This window comes from Hypomesus transpacificus, chromosome 21, assembly GCF_021917145.1.
Source record: "Hypomesus transpacificus isolate Combined female chromosome 21, fHypTra1, whole genome shotgun sequence".
In the NCBI taxonomy this organism is placed as follows: Eukaryota; Metazoa; Chordata; class Actinopteri; order Osmeriformes; family Osmeridae; genus Hypomesus; species Hypomesus transpacificus.
The window spans coordinates 8080875-8101170 of NC_061080.1; the positions used below are offsets into that span (position 1 = coordinate 8080875).

Below are 20296 nucleotides of genomic sequence, written 5' to 3' on the forward strand. Positions count from 1 at the left end.
TATACACAGCATGTGTATAATGTAGTCATTTTAATTACTAAGTCACAGTTAGTAATTTGTAATTATTACTAAACAAATATTTATTCATAATGGTTAGGAATCATCAAGATTAATATCTGTTAAGGACTGTAAAAGATGTTTCCAATGACTTGATTTATTATTTCTAAGAAACTGCCCACTTCTCTTTTCTTCCTTGTCTTTCCCGTCACCCACTTTCTTTTCCTGTTTTCCTCAGGCTTGTCTATCCGGAGCGTGTGTTGGAAGGCTGACCGTATCCTGGCAGGCACTCAGGACAGTGAGATTTTCGAGGTGATGGTGAGGGACAGGGATAAGCCTGTGCTGCTGATGCAGGGTCACTGTGAAGGAGAACTGTGGGCTCTAGATGTTCATCCCAAACAGCCAGTAGCTGTAACCGGCAGTGATGACCGTTCAGTAAGGTTTGTGGCATTCTGTATGAATGACTCAATCACTTTGATGTCCAAAAGTCACATTTTAAGTATTTTTAAAAATGTTTTTCTAAAAAGGGTGGAGGGTTTAGGGGGTGACATAGATGGATAACCTTCTTTCACAATATTCCTCTTGGTCAGCCCTCATGTTCTTGTTCTCTCTGCAGATTGTGGAGCCTCGGCGACCACACCCTCATTGCCCGCTGCAACATGGAGGAGGCGGTTCGTAGCGTGTCTTTCAACAACGACGGCTCTCAGCTCGCTCTCGGCATGAAGGACGGCTCTTTCACTGTGCTTCGTGTCAGGTGAGTTATTTCCTCAGCTTGTGAACTGAACAAGTTTTTCCCAATCCTTTCTAAATACATTTATCACTCTTTGACTTATCTAACTCAGTGCCATGTAACTGAATCAAAGTTTACAGATCAGTTAGTCCTCAACTGACCACACCACACCAACAACCGCACCAACTTGTTCAAGGAATTTATTAATAAAAGTGTCTCAGGTTGGCTTAGAACCAATATAGATCTACCTTACGTGACCTCACGTTCCATTTCTTTTGACACGGGTCTATTCTCAGGGACATGACAGAGGTGGTGCACATCAAGGACAGGAAGGAAGTCATTCACGAGCTCAAGTTCTCCCCGGATGGTTCTTTCCTGGCGGTGGGCTCCAATGATGGCCTGGTGGACATCTATGCCGTGGGGCAGCGCTACAAGAAGGTGGGCGAATGCAACCGTTCCACCTGCTTCATCACGCATCTGGATTGGTCGGTAGACAGCCGCTTCCTACAGACCAATGACGGGGCAGGAGAGAGACTCTTCTATAGGATGCCAGGTTGGTACACTCTCTTGTAAAAGTTTATTTGCAAGAGTTGATAACATTTTTGTGTTGATACTGTAATGATGCTAACAAGATAATAAGAATATTAGTAGCTGGGAATGGGAATAGTCATTAAAACCAGAATAGAGGAATATCTATCAAGTTTTATCATAAATGTTTGCATATACAGTTTTACATTCTTTTTACAAAATTTGATGTGCTTTGTTTCTGTAGCAGGCAAACAGCTGTCCAAAGAGGAATCTAAGGGTATCCACTGGATGACCTGGACGGGTATCATCGGACCTGAGGTTAACGGGATTTGGCCCAAATACTCAAACATCACAGACATTAACTCTGTGGACGCCAACTACAGCAGCGCTGTGCTGGTGACCGGTGACGATGTCGGCCTTGTCAAACTCTTCAGGTTTCCCTGCCTTAAAAAAGGTTGGTGGGACATTTACTGGATAAACGATTATGCCCCATACAGACACACCCGAAAACGCATATCCAGTAGGAAAGTTAACATGTAGATGCCTTCAGGTAGTTTTATCATACTTCGCTATGAAATTCTGGAACCTGTTGTATACTTCATGTATGTTCAGAAGTCTTCATTGATGTGGAACTCACGTATCTGGAATGCTAAAATTGATTTCTGTCTCTGTGAAACAGCGGCTAAGTTCAAAAAGTACATTGGCCACTCTGCTCACGTGACCAACGTGCGCTGGTCTCATGATCTCCAGTGGGTGATGAGCACCGGAGGAGCGGACCACGCTCTGTTCCAGTGGAGGTTTCTCCCAGAGGGAGTCATGAACGGGGTGCTGGAACCTCTTCTGCAAGGTGGTCATGGACCTACAATTACAAACACCTACAGCCTTCATATCTATACACTTTATTTACCAGACATACATAAAATAATTGTTTTACGGTACAGTAAACTAATTTATTGATCATAAATAACATAATAACTAACAAGTAATATCACATTTTGGTTTAACCTTTTTAATTACATGCCGGTAATCAGGTGATGGCACTCCTTAAGGTAATTTATTGTTAATGTGTGTGTTTCTGTTGTGTGTTTGTCCAGAGGGATATGCTGACTCAAACAGTGGGGAATCTGACTCTGATGTCTCAGATGTTCCGGAGCTAGACTCAGATATTGAGCAGGAGGCACAGATGAACTATGAAAGACAGGTAATTAATATGTATAATTTATATTAAGTAAAACATGTCATACATATTTTGATAACAAAATGTATTTAGTAATTTCTTTGAAGTTATAGAGTTGAGTACTTGAACAGTTATGTTCCATTATAATTGTAGGACTGTTAAACTATCTACTAGGTTTATAAAGAGGATCTACCTCAATTGCGAAAGAAGCTTGTGGGTTCGTTGAAGCGCCAGAAGGCACCAGATGAAGCGCTTCGACTGCAGTTTGTTCACGGGTAATCACCTTGCATGTCTGTATTTCTGTCTCTCTTTCTTTGACAGTATATTTTCTTCTTGCTGATTTTTGTAGGCCTTTTTTTGGAATGTTTGCCATTTTGATTCCTCTCCTTATATTTTTATACTCAACAATCAAATTGCTACTACATAAAATGTACTAACATTATCTAAAATAATGAAGCGAAGCCCTCCGTGTTTTCCAACCCTTCCAATGTTGTTGTGTTATAGTACTAAGAAGCACTTTCTCATATTTTTCTTACTCTGCAGTTACCGGGGCTGTGACTGCAGGAATAATCTGTTCTACACACAGGCTGGAGAGGTGGTTTACCATGTGGCAGCTGTCGCCGTGGTCTATAACCGAAAGCAGCATTCACAGCGATTCTACCTTGGCCACGACGATGACATTCTGAGTCTGACTGTCCATCCCTTGAAAGACTATGTGGCCACTGGACAGGTAGGTTCACAACCTGTTACATAAGTAGCTCATGGCAGCTGTTGATCCAATTCATAAGGTCTTTATAGTATCTGCTTAAGTAAAATGCTGTCTGTAGGGACTATGAAATCCTTTGTTGACCCTTTGCGTTAATCACCCTTGGGCTGACTGGGGGTTATTAGACCCTTGTAATGCTTGAGTAAAATAAAGTGAATGTTCAGATGAGATTGGAAAATGAAAAGATCTTCATTTATTGGTAATCCTTTTGCCATAACAAAGAATTGTTTCAACCAGGTATTCCAAAAATAAAGACTTGTTTTAAACAAGCAAACTGAGAATGCAAATTTTCGTCAAACAAGAAAGCAAGTAAACCAAGCAAACCTTTAAGGACAACTTGACCTATAGAGGGAGCACACATACTAAACAGCAATTAACAAAACACACACTGAAAATGGACACTAAATGCAAACAAAATAATTGGCTTCTACCAAGAGTGATACTTGACATAAAGCTCTACAGTGGCACAGGACCCTCATTACTCATTTCATTTTTCTTTCTTCCAAGCTAGAAGTGTGCAGCATAATGCACTATACAAACTTCCCTTGCTTAACCCAGTATACAGGATGTAAGTTTGATATCAGCTTTGGCAAGGACATCAATAGTTAAAGGGAGCACGCAATTTTTTCCACAATAATTTGAGCACACATGTTGTTTTTTGAGCTTCATGTAATTGAATACTTTGGACTCATGTTGTTATTATGTTTGACTCTAAATAAGATTATCGGTAGGCCTATTATTTAGAGTTTTTTTTCGTTTTCTTAGCCTACCTCAATTCTGACTTGTGTGCTGACACCTGGACTTCTGTGTGCCGCTTCAGTGGCTATTATATATGGAGTTAGATTAGTTTCATAATTCAAACAAACAAACGCAACACGATTCAAACAAATTTAACACGATCCAAACAAACGTAACACGATTCATACAAACATAACACGATTCAAACAAACAAACGTAACACGATTCAAACAAACGTAACACGATTCACAAATGTATTTCGTGATTCACAATTGTAACGCGATTCACAAATAAATGACCCTATTACATTCGTTTGCAACCTGACAAACACAAGTTACAAATCCCTGCATTCGTTGGTGTGAATCCTTGCATTTGTTCGTGTGGATTTTTGGAACTTTCCTGACGCGCTTTGATCCACAAATGCATTTTTTCTAAAAGATATCCTCAGCAGCCTATCAGATCGTCTCTTCCAATTTTAGCCAATCACCGGAGAATGTCTAATATGGGTGAACGGGCTCTGCGTTAGCCTAGGAAACACGGAAAATGACTAAACATGAATCCTGCCATTCTCAACAATATTTAATCAGGTATGATCATCGGTTTAATAAGATTAACAAGCAATATTTCACCTACATGCTACCAGACGACATTGCTCATGATCTGAAGGAGACGATGTCCGTCATTATGGCAGGTTGTTGAAGTCCACATAGACACGTTAATGTGATTGGCTAAAATTGGAAGAGACGATCTGATAGGCTGCTGAGGATATCTTTTAGAAAAAATGCATTTGTGGATCAAAGCGCGTCAGGAAAGTTCCAAAAATCCACACGAACGAATGCAAGGATTCACACCAACGAATGCAGGGATTTGTAACTTGTGTTTGTCAGGTTGCAAACGAATGTAATACGGTCATTTATTTGTGAATCGCGTTACAATTGTGAATCACGAAATACATTTGTGAATCGTGTTACGTTTGTTTGAATCGTGTTACGTTTGTTTGTTTGAATCGTGTCATGTTTGTATGAATCGTGTTACGTTTGTTTGGATCGTGTTAAGTTTGTTTGAATCGTGTTGCGTTTGTTTGTTTGAATTATGAAACTAATCTAACTCCATAATTATAGTACAGAAGGAATTCTGCGGACATGCATCAGTTTGTGTTTTCAGTTCAACTGTGTTGATTATACAAGCGTTGATTGGGATACTGCATTTCTTATTTTTAGGGGATTATCTAAATGAATGCATTGACTAATACAGTAAATTGTTAAAACACTAACTAGATATTTTACTGTGGCACATCAGAGGTCTAGCAAAAACCCTTGGCTCCTAGACTCTCGATGCTATGAATATAGACAACACAAAAAGTGACTAAATACTTCTTAGTATTGCTATACAACTACAACAGTAGAGGGGATTGAAATGCACAAGGGACCTTGTTTATATATTTTAAACAGTAGATTTTATGTATAAACCATTTGCTATTTTCTCATAAAATAAATTAATTTTGATTGATTGATTTGTCTCCATTCCTAGGTTGGCAGAGACCCAGCCATCCATGTGTGGGATATCCAAACGTTAAAGTGTCTGTCCTTACTGAAGGGGCATCACCTGAGGGGTGTGTGTGCTCTGGAGTTCACAGGTAGGTCATCACAGTGTACTGGGAGGAATGTTTATATGGCATTATCTACACACAACAGGGGAACCCTCTGTTGGAAGTCACTGTCCAAACCCAAAGTAAGGGTCAATGAAAGTGGTTTCAATAATTGTAGGGGTTTCAGTTATATATATAAGAATGTTCTGTATGATGATGAGTTTATCATAGTATCTCAAATAAATGTTGAGATTACTCGTACAGTAAATTTTGTTTGTTTGACAAAATTGTTTGCCTAGCTTAGCGCAGAGCTGCCTATAAAAAAATAATGAATTGACTTTTCTAGTACTCTAGAAACCTTCTCTGAGAGTCATTTTCCTCAATAACCTTGACTTCATGTGGCTGTATAGAAGGATAGCTTGATGAATGGCCCCTTTGTTCATTTGCCATGCAGTGGACGGGAAAAGCCTTGTTTCTTTGGGCATCGACGAATCTCATTCTATTGTGGTGTGGGACTGGAAGAAAGGCGAGAGGCTGGCCAAAGCAAGGTATGGATCAAGACAATCTGGCGCAGGCTAACAATTACATATTCATGTTTACACAATGAAGGAATACAAACAACATACACGTACTGTATGTACTGTATGTTTTGGAAACTGCAAAAGCAGCTCGAGTCTAAGACGGATTCGAGATACCGCAAAGACTGATGCTTGTATTTTGTTGAGTTACATTTTAATTTTAATTTTTTCATTTAATGTTATTATTTTTTATCACTTATTGTATTATCGTTTTTATTGATTTTATGGAAAGCACATTGAACTGCAATTCTTGTATGAAATGTGCTAAATAAATAAAGTCTTATTATTATCTTATTACTACTGTATATGAAAATGGTTTGATCAAACAGGAAAATATATATATAAATACATGATGAATACAACTAATATGAAATAAATAAAGTAACTTGAAACTGAACGAAAACATAGTGTGTGTGACTGGACCCATTTGTTCCCTAGGGGACACAAAGATAAACTGTTTGTCGTGAAGTGCAACCCTTTTCGTATGGACAAGCTAGTTACCGTGGGCATAAAGCACATCAAGTTCTGGCAACACACAGGTATTTCATGGTTACTTATCATACTTAAATGACCAATGACTTAAATACGGGTTAAATAACGTAAATACGTAAAAACGTGTTCTCCATTCACAAACTGGATTAACGGAATTAATTTGTTTATGAAGTTAAAGAGGCATTTGGATGAATGCATGTGTCTACTCCAGGTGGAGGCCTTACATTCAAAAGGGGCATCTTTGGGAACCTGGGGAAGCTGGAGACCATGATGTCTGTCTGCTACGGGCGCTCTGAGGAGCTGGTTTTCTCCGGGGCAACCACGGGGGATGTGTACATCTGGAGAGAGACGACACTAATGAAGACCATAAAGGCCCATGACGGTCCAGTGTTTGCCATGTGCTCGCTTGACAAGGTAGTCATGTCATCACATTTCTCTATTTCTACAAAACTATTTATCTATAATATCCATCCTAAAGATACAAAGGGATATAACCATGTTACTGTTTTACTTCCTATCCATCTTCCAGCAACACTGAGACAAATAGACAAATAATGTTACGTTCCTTGAAAACACAGAGCATGAAGATGTTCTGATTTCTGTTTGACACAAGTCTTCCTTTGCAGGGGTTTGTGACTGGTGGCAAGGATGGTGTGGTAGAACTTTGGGACGATATGTTTGACAGGTGCCTAAAGACCTATGCGATAAAAAGAGCGGTGCTGTCTGCTTCCTCTAAAGGTACTGTACTATGTAACAATTTTGACAAATTTACAAATCTTTTGAGAAAAATATTTTTTCCCCCCAATGTTAATATACTATATTTGTATTTATACATAATAGTAGTAAAATTATAAGGATTTCATAGTATGGTTTGGTTTGCACTTCCCTTCAAATCGCAAAGCCCTTTGGCAGATCAACTCACATTGTAAACACCCCGTTACTGCTTACAAAAATGATACCACTCTTTGGTAGTTTTCATGTCACACATTCCTTAAAATATATAAGTTACACTACATTATTTGTAAATACGTTGGTCATTAAACACCTCGTATATGCATTGGTAAAGTTAGGGTTGTAGTGATCATTAAAAAAAAAATCTTTTGAGGCTTTTCCCAAACCATAAAAACATCGTACTTTTACTGTGCGTGACTATAATTTGTATTAACTTTTTTTTTTTTTTACCACGTTATTAGGATTACTGCTGGAGGACAACCCATCTATCCGAGCCATCACTCTTGGACATGGACACATCCTTGTGGGAACCAAAAACGGCGAGATTTTGGAGATCGACAAAAGTGGCCCCATGACCTTGCTGGTTCAGGTGTGTGGGTTCCTCCAACCCTGGGATGAGCAGCTTCCACAACAGCTAAAGATAACAGGGACACACAGTACAACCATTTACACTGAGAGTGGAGGACAATAGCTCCTGTGAAGGATTTATTTTCCCGGGCAGTTCCCCATTGTCTCATTGTGTTTGTGTGCTTTCTTCAGGGTCATATGGAGGGTGAGGTCTGGGGTTTGGCTGCCCATCCCCTGCTGCCAGTATGTGCCACTGTTAGTGATGATAAAACTCTTCGCATCTGGGAGTTGTCTGCCAACCATCGCATGGTGGCTGTCCGCAAACTTAAGAAAGGTAACTTGAATGTTTCTTGTGCCTTTCTTTACCAGTACTGTTGAGTAACTACTTGAAATTGCATCCAACTTTGTGTTGTCCTTTGTGTGTGTGTGTGTGTGTGTGTATGTATGTGTGTGTGTGTATGTGTTTGCTTTAGGTGGAAGGTGTTGTGCCTTTTCTCCTGATGGGAAAGCCTTAGCCGTGGGTCTGAATGATGGTAGTTTCCTTGTTGTGAATGCTGACACCCTGGAAGACATGGTGACCTTTCATCACCGGAAAGAGGTTATCTCTGATATACGATTCTCCCAGGGTGTGTTATTTTTTTTTGCTATCTATTTTTCGATTGGTTTGTTTTGTTATTGAATGATTAGTGTAGTACATTTCTAAATACAGTATCTGTACAAATTCTACGTGGAATTGTGAGAACAATTTTCTCTTTGTTAATCTCTTAATGTGTGCCAGATGCTGGGAAGTATCTGGCAGTGGCTTCCCATGACACCTTTGTGGACATTTACAATGTTCTCACAAGCAAAAGAGTTGGCATTTGTAAAGGAGCCTCCAGCTACATCACCCACATAGACTGGGATACCCGTGGTAAGGGCCAGAAAAACAAATCGTCACGTCAAAACACATTTGAAAATCCATTACGCCAACAGTATTTTACCCGGGCATGGCAAAAGGACTGATTAATGTAATCAAGTTTACTACAATTTATCAATTTGTATTTTAATTACAGGTAAATTGCTGCAGGTCAACACTGGTACAAAAGAACAGTTATTCTTCGAAGCTCCTAGAGGAAGGAAACAAAACATTAACGTGGCAGAGGTCTGAAAATTTGATAAATTTTTTTCAAATTGTGTGACATACAGCACTTACTCTTACATACATATATTTTAACTCAGAAACACTGTGTGTGTGTCTGTAAAGTTTGAAAAGGTTGAATGGGCCACTTGGACGTCAGTTTTGGGCCCTACCTGTGAAGGGATCTGGCCAACACTGAGTTTTGTCAATGCTGCTTCTCTCACCAAAGACTGTAAACTCCTGGCCACAGGAGATGACTTTGGCTTTCTAAAGCTATTTGGCTTTCCTTCTAAGGTAAGTGCACTTCCATTAAAATAAGTCCAACTGTACAAATAGAACACACACATTATTTTGCAAGAGTTAGGTGTGCTTGTATCCTCATACACTCTTTTGCTCCAGGGCCAGTTTGCCAAGTTTAAGAAGTATGTGGGGCACAGTGCCAATGTGACCAACGTTCGCTGGTCCAGCGACGACACCATGTTGCTGTCAGTAGGGGGTTCAGACACGGCCCTCATGATCTGGGCCAGAGAAGCTTCCGGGCACAAAGAGAACAAGGCGGTGGATAGCGAGGAGTCTGACGACGACGCAGAGGAGGATGGAGGTCTGCAACACTTGAAATCTGGACAACTTATTCATTAAAGTTATGACAAAAAAATTCTATTAATAATCACAAAATAATATTGAAGGATTATCCCTGAAGCCAAACCTCATACTGTCTAGTTTTTCAGGATATGACAGCGATGTTGCACGAGAAAAGGGCATAGACTATGTCACCAAGATCTACGCTGTCAGCATTCGTGGCATGACTGGCACCAAGCCCCACCTGCAACAGAAAGAAGTGGCAGTGGAGGAAAGGTAGAGTGGAATTCCCCTTTTCTGACATGTATCTGAGGTCCACTGTATGCAGTTATCCATACTAATGTGTTCAGTGTTTGGTGTGTGCAGGCCTCCTGTTAGTCGAGCTGCTCCCTTGCCAGAGAAGCTTGTGAAGAACAATGTTAACAAGAAGAAGAAAGTAGTTGAGGTTTGTCATGCTTTCTAAATCTGTCCAGGAACCAATGTTCCCTCAAATTCTTTTCCACACTGAGCAAATAGAAATCTGTGTGAGCTTCACCAGCCTACCTGGACCATAGCTTGTGTCCGTTTGAACGATTTCATCAAGCCGTTTGTGTTTAAATGTAAAACTGCCCCTTATTTTGGGTGCCTGTAAGGTAACGTTCCTGATTTTCGTTGCTAGTCAAAGCTTGAGCTGAGCGCCAGGGTCGTCGTTTTGTTTAAAGCTTGCGTGTAGCTTAGAGTGACATTGAAACGTATAAAGTGGGCTTCGCTGCTTTTGACCGATCAACTGAACATTTATAGTTTTTATAAAATGATAATTTAAAAAATACTGATTTTATTTTGTGCGCAAATCTAGTGCGCAAGTCCTTCAACTGGTCTGCACGGCCGCGCAGGCGCGCAGCTTAGAGGGAACATTGCCAGGAACAGTTAGTTCAACTGTGTGGTTTAACATAGTGGTTGACTTTGTCATGTTGAATGATAACTGTAGTGGGAAAGTATGTGTGTGTATGTGTGGGTGTGTGTCTGTTTCTGTGTTTGTTTAGGAGCTGGCCTTGGAGCATGTGTTTGGTTACAGGGGCTTTGATTGTCGGAACAACCTTCATTACCTAAACGATGGTGCAGATATCATCTTCCATACTGCAGCAGCAGTTGTCATACAAAACCTCTCTGCAGGTGTGTATGGGGACAAAAGCATGGAACAACCTGCAATGTAGAATGCAAGTGGTGGTCAAAGTAGAAAATCAAACACTAGTATTTACAATATTTGAAATAATTGTTGATATATTTATCTCAGTGAGTCAATCAAGTCCTTCAAGTATTTAATCATACAAATAATTAGCTTTAGAAAGATTAAGTTATTGTTAGTTTGAGGTTGTTGTTTTTTGATTTAGGGCTAGTATTCATGGCATATGGGTGAAGTTAGGGTTAGGTAGTCAGTTATTGAAGACTATAAATAATTATCTACATTGTCAGCTCAATTGTTAGCCCACATCATGGGTGTTCAGAGAAAAGTAGATTTACTGTATATTGAACAGTGACCTCTCTTTATAGGGACGCAAAGTTTTTACCTTGAGCACACCGATGACATTCTTTGTCTCACTGTCAATCAACACCCAAAGTATCAAAATATCATCGCTACAGGGCAGATAGGTGAGTGAGAACACATTCACTCAAAAGTTGTGTGGCCTCCATTGATGTCATCCCCCATTCTACATTTGGCTTCTTTTAAAAGGAGATTGTCTGTACATACAATTCCTTCTTTTTGACATGTTATAATAAAGGTTTTGAAGGTACTTTACTTCCAATATCCCCATCCCTTTATTTCTCAATTGACAATAACAAGACAATAACAAGAGCAAGCCATCTAGAGCTTTTTAACTTGTAGCTTTTGATTGAGCACTGTGATGCAAGTTGACCCTTTTACTCATTGCACTGATTTTCTTTTGACGCTTCCTCATCCTGTTATTGTTCATCACATGACAGGCGATGTCACAGATCTTCCAGGTAAGACGTCGTTTTTTTCTTCTTCATGTCAGTTTTCTTTTGCCACACATCTTTTTTTTCTCCACGGTACTAACATTCATGGTTGTGACTGCTAAACAACATTCATGCATGCAACACACCCAAGTAACCCCATTTAAAGCTGCAATTTATTTCAACTTCAGGAGGATGTTTTTTAACAACTGGTATTATTTACTGCCCACGTTTTTTTGTGTAGATTCTGAAGTTTGTGGTGAGTATTTATTGTGCGAGCCCCCCTGTTCAGGTCATGTTAAGTGCATCTACGGTACCTTGTAATGTAGTGTGTAACCCCCCTAGCAGTGGTAGTGATATGATATTGAAGCAAGTCTGACTATGAATGAATCCTTGCTTGGCAAAGGAGACCTTTGTGTTTGGTATGACGAAGGTACGATTGAGGATTATTTTTACGTATAATTTTTTATATAGAATAAAATAGAATAAATAAAAACATGAAATTAAAATATTTACCAGCATTTGACTGAAGGATTTGGATAAATTGCCATATACTGTACTAGCGTGTGAAAAGCCAAGAGTCAAAACTGGATAAAACATTAGAAACATAAGTATAGTACTGTTGTAACCATAGAGAGTCTGAGTAGCAAAATACAAGATTGTCAGTGGTCTACAGTTTCAGATTTCCCTGCTCTCACATTAATGCTAAATCAGACCCTCAGTCACGTCTCAAGTACTGCACTTTCAAACAGGTGCTGCATGTTGATACCAACCCTTGACCAGTCTTAAATGAATACAATCAAGCCTGTATTAAACAAGCTAGGGGGGTTGTAAAGTTCAACATGCCAATATTCCCATCAGTTAAACCTCAAACCCTTTGCTATACACTGCCCTTGTCTAAATACATCTGTTCACCTTGGGTTACGATACTTTGAAACAACAAAGGATTTTGTGTGTGCAGGCCTTGCCCCCTCTATCCACGTGTGGGACGCTTTGACCAAGCAGACGCTGTCCGTCTTGCGATGTTCCCATGCCAAGGGGGTTGGCTATGTCAACTTCAGCGCCACGGGAAAGCTGCTGTTGTCTGTGGGAGTCGAGCCTGAGCACACTATCAGTGTGTGGCGCTGGCAGGAAGGTAAGACCACTTGGAGACTGTAAATGATTCCTTGCTACACATGAAATTGTCCGGTGTTTCATAGAGCAAGACACTTTATTTAAATAGCACATTTCATACACGAGGTAGACTCAGTGTGCATCACACAAAAACATGTCATATAATAAAACTAAATATACAAAAGAATGCATAATTATTTATTTTAATAATCTATATAATGTATTTCAAGAAGATAGATTGGCTAGCTCAGGGCAATCGTGGGGCAATCGGATAGCCCCCCACTCTACTTAATACCTTGTAGGTAGCGTACTTATACAGTACTGTGTTAGGGTGGAGATTTGGGGTGTAACGACACACACAGCTCACAATTTGATACGTATCACGATACTGGGTTCACGATACAATACGTATTGCGATATTTTGAACAAAATTGAAAATAAAATTTACAGAATCTATTTCCAAAACATTAAACATTTTCAATAACTTTCTTTGTTGTACATACAACTCAGTTCAAGCCATTTCTGTGAATGAGTGCATGATGCAGGTGCAGAGTACCCTTACGGAAAGAAAATATATTTACCAATATATGATTTGAAATACATTTTAATATATTGTAATATATTATTTTCCATTACATTGACCAATATATTATATATGGAAATACATGGGATAATATATTGATGATAAATATATTACTAATATATTATAAACTATAATATATATTCATGTAATATATTGCAATATATTGCAGAATACAGCAATGATTGCCGTTTTCCATATATTGCAATATATGGAACATGAATATATAATATATGTGGTTATATATCCCAAAATATATGCAATTATGTATTCATAAATAACCACCATAATCTATGCCACTTTATATGGGAAAATGTATGGGTAATATATGTAAAGATATGGTGTCACATGTATGCTTCATATATGGTAGAATATATTTTAAATATATGTAAAATTACATGGAAAGATATATTGTACAATGCATGTGTACATATACGAGAGCATGTCCATACAATGTACAGACATATATGGTGATATTTACAATTAGTCATTTAGCAGACGATCTTATCTAGTGACTTACAGTAAGTTACAGTAAGTACAGGGACATACCCCGAAGCAAGTAGGGTGAATTGCCTTGCCCAAGGACACAGCTTCATTTTGCGCTTCCAGGAATTGAACCAGCAACCTTCTGATTAATAGCCTGATTCCCTAACCGCTCAGCCATCTAGAAGGTATTCGAATAAGGTTGTCAACGGCAGTATTTCAAATGGAATCCCGATTCAAACAGTACCACCTGCTAACTGAAAATTTGCCCCCAAACACGTAAATACCGTAAGATTGACATTTATTTAGGGGGAAGTAGCTAATTCAAAAGAGGTTTGCTGGAAGCGATCATTGTCATATATTTCAAATATTTTTCCATATAATTTTACCCATATTTCAAATATATTCCACAATATATTGAACACATATCTGTACATTTATTTCATGTATATCTTTCCATATAATTAGGATTCCCCCGTCAGGAATAGGCTTTAAGGTGACTTCCCCCTGAAGTACCCTGCAAAGTTTCACCTTAATATGTGAAAATATGACTGAATTAGAGCTGTTTGAGCTTGGACCAAATGTGACCATGATTGCCATAGGAGAAACGTCTTATTTTATTATTGAGTAACTGAACACAGCAAAGTATAGATCTTGGAATGGCTCAATTGGATGAGAGGTTGTGCTGGTAACCGAAGGGTTCCAGGTTCAACTCCAGACATAGGCGTTTTTTTTTTTTTACAAAACAGTTTCTAGTTTTCTGGGTAATCCCGGTGTAACTATTATATCAATTTTACAATATTTTGCCATTTTGAAGGAGGAATTCGCCATTGCTGCTTACAGCTATATTTTTTTTACATATAATTCAAATATATTCGACCATATATTAAACATACATGTGACACTATATCTTTACATATATTACCAATACATTTTCCCATATAAATCAGAATACATTATGGTGGTATTTATAGATTTAAAATTGCATATATTTTGGGATATATAAACACATATATCATATATTCATGTTGAATTTGTTGCAATATATGGAAAACGGCAATCATTGCTGTATTCTGCAATATATTGCAACATATTACCTGAATATATATGATAGTTTATAATATATTAGTAATATATTTATTATCAATATATTAGCCCATGCATTTCCGTACAATATAATTATTAAATCACATATATGGACATATATTGCCTAATATATCACATCATATTTTCCAATATACTGCAATATATTTTCCTTCCGTAAGGGTGCATTGCTAGTGTAGTCAAACATCATCACTGATTGTTTTGTTACAATTTCAACATTGCTTTATATACTTGGTCAAAACTTAGATTTTAGTATTTTTATTTCTTTTTTGTCCATAGGCACCAAGGTGACCAGTAAAGGCAGCCATGCTGACAGAATCTTTGTGGTAGAGTTCCGGCCAGATTCAGACACTCAGTTTGTTTCTGTGGGGATCAAACATATCAAATTTTGGACCTTAGTCGGAGGCTCTCTCATGTATAAGAAAGGAGTGATTGGTGCTGTGGAAGATGGCAGAATGCAGACAATGTTATCTGTGGCTTTTGGAGCTGTGAGTATCACTGGTGTTTTTTTTCACCACTAGCTGATACAATTTATTACACCTAGGGACAGTTGAAAAAAGAACTGTATGATTGACATTTCACATTGAATAGTTTTTACCAATATATAACAAGTCACACATTATTACTCAGAAAACTGTACATAGAGAATAGCTTGTAATATTATAAATGTGATACCAGTAGTGTCATTGTCCAAGGAGTCAACAATGACAGTTAGAGCTACCCAGAGTCAAAACAAGGAACGGTGTGCATATATCTTACAAGAATGTTAAACACTCATACAGTTGCATTTTCAATTGCTCCCTTCACAGAATAACCTGACATTTACTGGTGCCATAAACGGTGACGTGTATGTGTGGAGAGAGCATTTCCTAGTGCGGGTGGTGGCCAAAGCACACACAGGACCAGTCTTTACCATGTACACTACCCTGAGGGACGGCCTCATTGTCACCGGAGGAAAGGAGAGGCCGTGAGTAAAACAGGGTGTTAATTGCACCTGGTCCGAATTCTCTTTTTAAATGCGGTCAAATAATTGGGATGGGCCTGATGTAGATTTGTCTTATGCTCGAGTGATGCTGTGTATTAGGCACAATACCATTTTGGCACAAACTGATGGCAATATCATAGGGGATGTCATGAGTAAAAAGCTGTTTGTTTTTGTTTAACAGAACCAAAGAAGGGGGAGCAGTGAAGCTGTGGGACCAAGAGATGAAGCGATGCAGGGCGTTCCAACTGGAGACGGGTCAGGCCGTGGAGAACGTTCGATCCGTGTGTCGGGGCAAGGTATGTATGTAGGATGTGTTGAAATCTGTCAATTCTGCTTCTGTTTATTGTTGTAAAATATTTTGTAAGCTTTCTTACTTTCATTTCTGATAAAGGGAAAAATTCTTGTGGGAACAAAAGATGGAGAAATCATTGAAGTGGGTGAAAAGAATGCAGCTTCCAACACCATGATAAATGGACATACTCAGGGGCGAATCTGGGGACTAGCAACACACCCCTCCAAAGACGTATTCATCTCAGCCAGTGATGACGGCACAATAAGAATATGGGACCTTGCTGATAAAGTGAGTGGTGAATCATGATGAAAATGAAACATGGCCTGAAATTCAATGTATGTGTTTGTTGTCATGGACAAGGCAGGGGGACTTACACATAATTGAGCTTATTAGACTGAGAAAAAGATCAGACAGGTTAGACCCCCTTGCTGGATTTTACACTGCTGTTGGGAAATGGGATTGCAACTCCTAGAGAATACAAAATGCATTCTGTCTGTCTGCTGTAGTGCCAGGTTAGTTTTGTACGGCCTTAATAACTCAAAAGTGCAATACATGACTGCAATATTGAACAAACCAACAATTTGACTTGAAATGTTTAGGTTGTCATTTTCATTGCTTCTAACTGTTTCTGTGCCTTCCATTGCTAGAAACTTCTTAATAAAGTGAGCTTGGGCCATCCAGCCAAGTGTACAGCGTTCAGCCCGAATGGAGAGATGGTGTCCATTGGCATGGAAAATGGAGAATTTATAGTCCTCCTAGTCAACTCCTTAACCGTGTGGGGCAAGAAGAGAGATAGAAGCGTAGGGATCCAAGATATTCGGTAAGCCCTACTACTAGCCCTACACTATTATCCATCTCTACACAAATTGTTCACATTTTTCAAAACCTTGAATAACAAAAAGATAATAAGATCTGAGTCCTGAGTTATGCACATAATGTGTGCACATCTGACTTTCCTTCAGGTTCAGCCCAGATAACTGTCTCCTCGCGGTTGGCTCAGTGGATAGTGCAGTGGACTTCTATGATCTGACTCTGGGTCCATCTCTGAACCGTATTGGTTACTGTAAGGACATTGCAGGCTTTGTCATTCAAATGGATTTCTCGGCTGACAGCAAGTATATTGAGGTAAGAGACAATTGTCAAATATGTATAGATGAGGTAGGGAGGATGGTGAAAAAGAACGTCTTACGCATGTTTACACAGGAGAAGTTCATGTGCAGGTTTTTTTTTCATTTGTCGTCACAGGTATCTACAGGTACATACAACCGTCAGGTTCATGAAGTTCCATCAGGGAAGATGGTAACAGAGCAAGCAATCATTGAAAGAATAACTTGGGCCACTTGGACAAGGTAAGGATAAGAACTTGTTTGGCTTGTCTCCATGAAGGATTCCTTTATGAAGTACTCAAGCATTTTCTTGTCAGTTTGCTGCTGGAAGCTCATATTTCCTAGTGAGAAGTTACAAATACATGCATTCAGGCACATTTCTAAGGTGTCACCTAAATCAAGTAATACTTTGTAAACTGTTGATTCCATGTAATTGTCTTTGTAACATTTATAAATATGCTGATTTCAAATAATTAAGAATTACATTTCCATTCTTGTACCTTTCATAAGCTTAGAGTTCAAAGCCTTCAATGACAAAGAAAAATTATCACAACATACACAGAGAAACTAAGCTTTACTAAAATAAAACAAGAATTCTGATGTTTAATTTTATGGATTTTTGTGCTTGTTTTCAGTGTATTAGGGGATGAAGTCATCGGTGTGTGGCCGAGAAATGCTGAAAAGGCAGATGTTAATTGTGCCTGCGTGTCTCACACTGGTCTCAATGTGGTCACCGGGGATGATTTTGGGCTTGTTAAGCTCTTTGACTTTCCATGCACAGAAAAATTTGTAAGTTCATGCTGTGTTAATTGCGTGATCCAGTTCACTTTAGGAAAAAATGACATGAGATTACAGTTACATTTGAAAAAGCGAGGTGATTACTTCGAAATTCACATCCATATCTTCTTGAAGAAGACAGAAAGAACATTTGTTTGATGGTGTCAAAGTACTACCTGGGTATCATGTTTAATTTATATTGCTTTTGGCTATGAAAATGTAATTATAATCTTCTGGTTTACAGGCCAAACACAAGCGCTACTTTGGTCACTCTGCCCATGTGACAAACATACGTTTCTCCTATGATGATAAATATATTGTAAGTGCAGGAGGCAATGACTGCAGGTAAGTCTGCAAACGTTTATTTATTATGTAAGGTCCCTGGTTATAAAACCTCTTTCACCTTTTTTCATTTTTTATAATAAGCCAAGTAGTTTTGGCATCACTGTAATAGTCAATTAGTTTATCTTTACTGGCAAATTACATATTGAATACTGCTTATCAAGCTGTAGTCTTTGAGAAGATCTCTTTATGGCCAAGAACCTCTTTATTCTCCTTCACATTGATTTAGTGGCTCCTATTACAATTTATTATTAATATTTTCCTCACATGTTCATCTTCGTCTTTTCATTTCTTTCTTTTAATTTTCTTGCATGCAGTTTGTTTGTATGGAAATGCTTGTGAAAAAGCATCACCAAAGTTCACTGGAAAATTCTCAAAGATGTTGAAAAAGGAACCAGGTGCCTGAAGAAAAAATCAGAGCTGCTGTACTCCTGAAATGCTGCATTTACAAATAGTGGATTGATCATTTCTATCAACCTCTGAAATGGCAGGGTAATTAAAGGGGATTCCAGTTTTTGATTCCGTACATTTTCACTTTTGCATACTAGTGGTGAAAAGTGAAAAATAAGCCAAAAAAGTCTGATTTTTTTTGTATAAGCAGACCTAAAAGAGTAACTAAACAGGCCATTTCTGTGTTAGACGTAATGCTCTGAGCATGCAGTTCATGTTATAATAATGCCAACTAAATGATGATAGTGAGTGCTAAATTTGAAATCTTTTTCACAGATTAAAACCAGATTCAACCTGTGCTGGCACCAAAATAGCTCTATAATTTCCCCACACCTGACTCCCCTTTCATTCCTCTTTTGCAAATAATCATTGCAATCAAGATCATCAGGATTTATGTGTTAAACCGTGCATGAGTGTTAAACAGGAAAATAATAATAATAATGGTTTTGGTGTTTAGTTACTCTTTCAGGCTTGGACAGTAAAAACATTAATATCTAGGATTGAGGTTTGGTGCTTTAATAAATATGTGTAGAGGGCTGTAAAGTATTCGTGAAAATATACATTTGGATAGAGAGAAAATAAACAGTTAGTTCATTACATAGAGTAAATAGACTGTTGTATGTTCAGCCATTAACTCAGATGTGTAAGTGCCTTCTAATTGTTATTAAATTATTTTATACAGTTATGGTGCTATAGATCGTGCAATTGTATTATTTTATGATGTATGTGTGTGATAAATATTATGTGTGTTTTTTATTCATGCCTAATGTAAAGGAATATACATTCTCTGTTTTACATGTTGTCTTCTGAAAAATATAAGGTGTGCAACTCAGGAGCAAAACATTTCTTGAAAAGTAAAAATTAAAAAATGGACATAGTGCTGTCATCTATAAAAAAAAGTTGAAAGCTATGTCTCAACTATAACAAAGAAAAAAAATATATATATGTATAATGTAGCGCAAAATAACTATTTGACAAACAAAGACCCAGATATGTTTAAGCATGGAAGTGTTATAAAAGTGTTGTTGTTTCTTAATGGTCAAATAAAGTAAAAGCATTGTTTGTGTAATGTAAAAAAAAAAACCCATCACATTAAACATTTTTCTTTTTTCATTTAAACATGGCAAAAATATCAGGATGAAGGTGATCATATTCACATAAGTTTGCACTCACCCTACGCTCTAAAACTCTGTACCTAGCACTTTTCAGAGGTGAATTTTGCCTTGCTGAATTTTAACCCAACCATTTTCCATGTTAATCACCTGGTGATGCACAGCAGGTGGAAAAGCAGTAGACAAAAGGAAGCAAATTCTACTCTATGTAAATGTCACACTATTTTCTTTATTGTGTCATTGAGCAGCTACCAATTGGTTAGTTAATGTGTCACCACCCCACCTTTATGTTGTCCTAAGTTTCTAGCTATCATAACTAGTGTTGGTGGACGGAAGTTTGAAGGAAGTGGACATAACGCCAAAAGTTGGGTACGAAGGGGAAGGTGTCTGCTGGAGTTGGAGTGCAAAAT

The 20296-nt window shown here is 38.2% G+C and overlaps 1 protein-coding gene across 1 annotated transcript in view; it reads left to right on the forward strand.

The window, feature by feature from the left end:
* The window catches only part of LOC124483773 (echinoderm microtubule-associated protein-like 6), a 32790-nt gene extending 13032 nt beyond the window's left edge, over positions 1–19758 (forward strand). The window contains exons 7-42 of the mRNA XM_047044322.1: positions 236–437; positions 614–751; positions 1024–1280; positions 1500–1709; positions 1935–2102; positions 2350–2456; positions 2607–2707; positions 2976–3162; positions 5467–5572; positions 5979–6072; positions 6541–6641; positions 6806–7008; positions 7221–7332; positions 7788–7915; positions 8086–8227; positions 8367–8519; positions 8672–8803; positions 8946–9034; positions 9137–9304; positions 9410–9611; positions 9739–9865; positions 9956–10034; positions 10612–10741; positions 11120–11218; positions 11552–11572; positions 12504–12677; positions 15102–15310; positions 15632–15789; positions 15989–16103; positions 16199–16387; positions 16747–16919; positions 17062–17224; positions 17345–17448; positions 17841–17994; positions 18227–18327; positions 18642–19758. Of these exons, the coding sequence (XP_046900278.1) occupies positions 236–437; positions 614–751; positions 1024–1280; positions 1500–1709; positions 1935–2102; positions 2350–2456; positions 2607–2707; positions 2976–3162; positions 5467–5572; positions 5979–6072; positions 6541–6641; positions 6806–7008; positions 7221–7332; positions 7788–7915; positions 8086–8227; positions 8367–8519; positions 8672–8803; positions 8946–9034; positions 9137–9304; positions 9410–9611; positions 9739–9865; positions 9956–10034; positions 10612–10741; positions 11120–11218; positions 11552–11572; positions 12504–12677; positions 15102–15310; positions 15632–15789; positions 15989–16103; positions 16199–16387; positions 16747–16919; positions 17062–17224; positions 17345–17448; positions 17841–17994; positions 18227–18327; positions 18642–18666 (5021 nt within the window). The 3' untranslated portion in view covers positions 18667–19758. The remainder of the gene's footprint in view (positions 1–235; positions 438–613; positions 752–1023; positions 1281–1499; positions 1710–1934; positions 2103–2349; positions 2457–2606; positions 2708–2975; positions 3163–5466; positions 5573–5978; positions 6073–6540; positions 6642–6805; positions 7009–7220; positions 7333–7787; positions 7916–8085; positions 8228–8366; positions 8520–8671; positions 8804–8945; positions 9035–9136; positions 9305–9409; positions 9612–9738; positions 9866–9955; positions 10035–10611; positions 10742–11119; positions 11219–11551; positions 11573–12503; positions 12678–15101; positions 15311–15631; positions 15790–15988; positions 16104–16198; positions 16388–16746; positions 16920–17061; positions 17225–17344; positions 17449–17840; positions 17995–18226; positions 18328–18641) is intronic.
* The last annotated feature ends 538 nt before the right edge of the window (positions 19759–20296 follow it).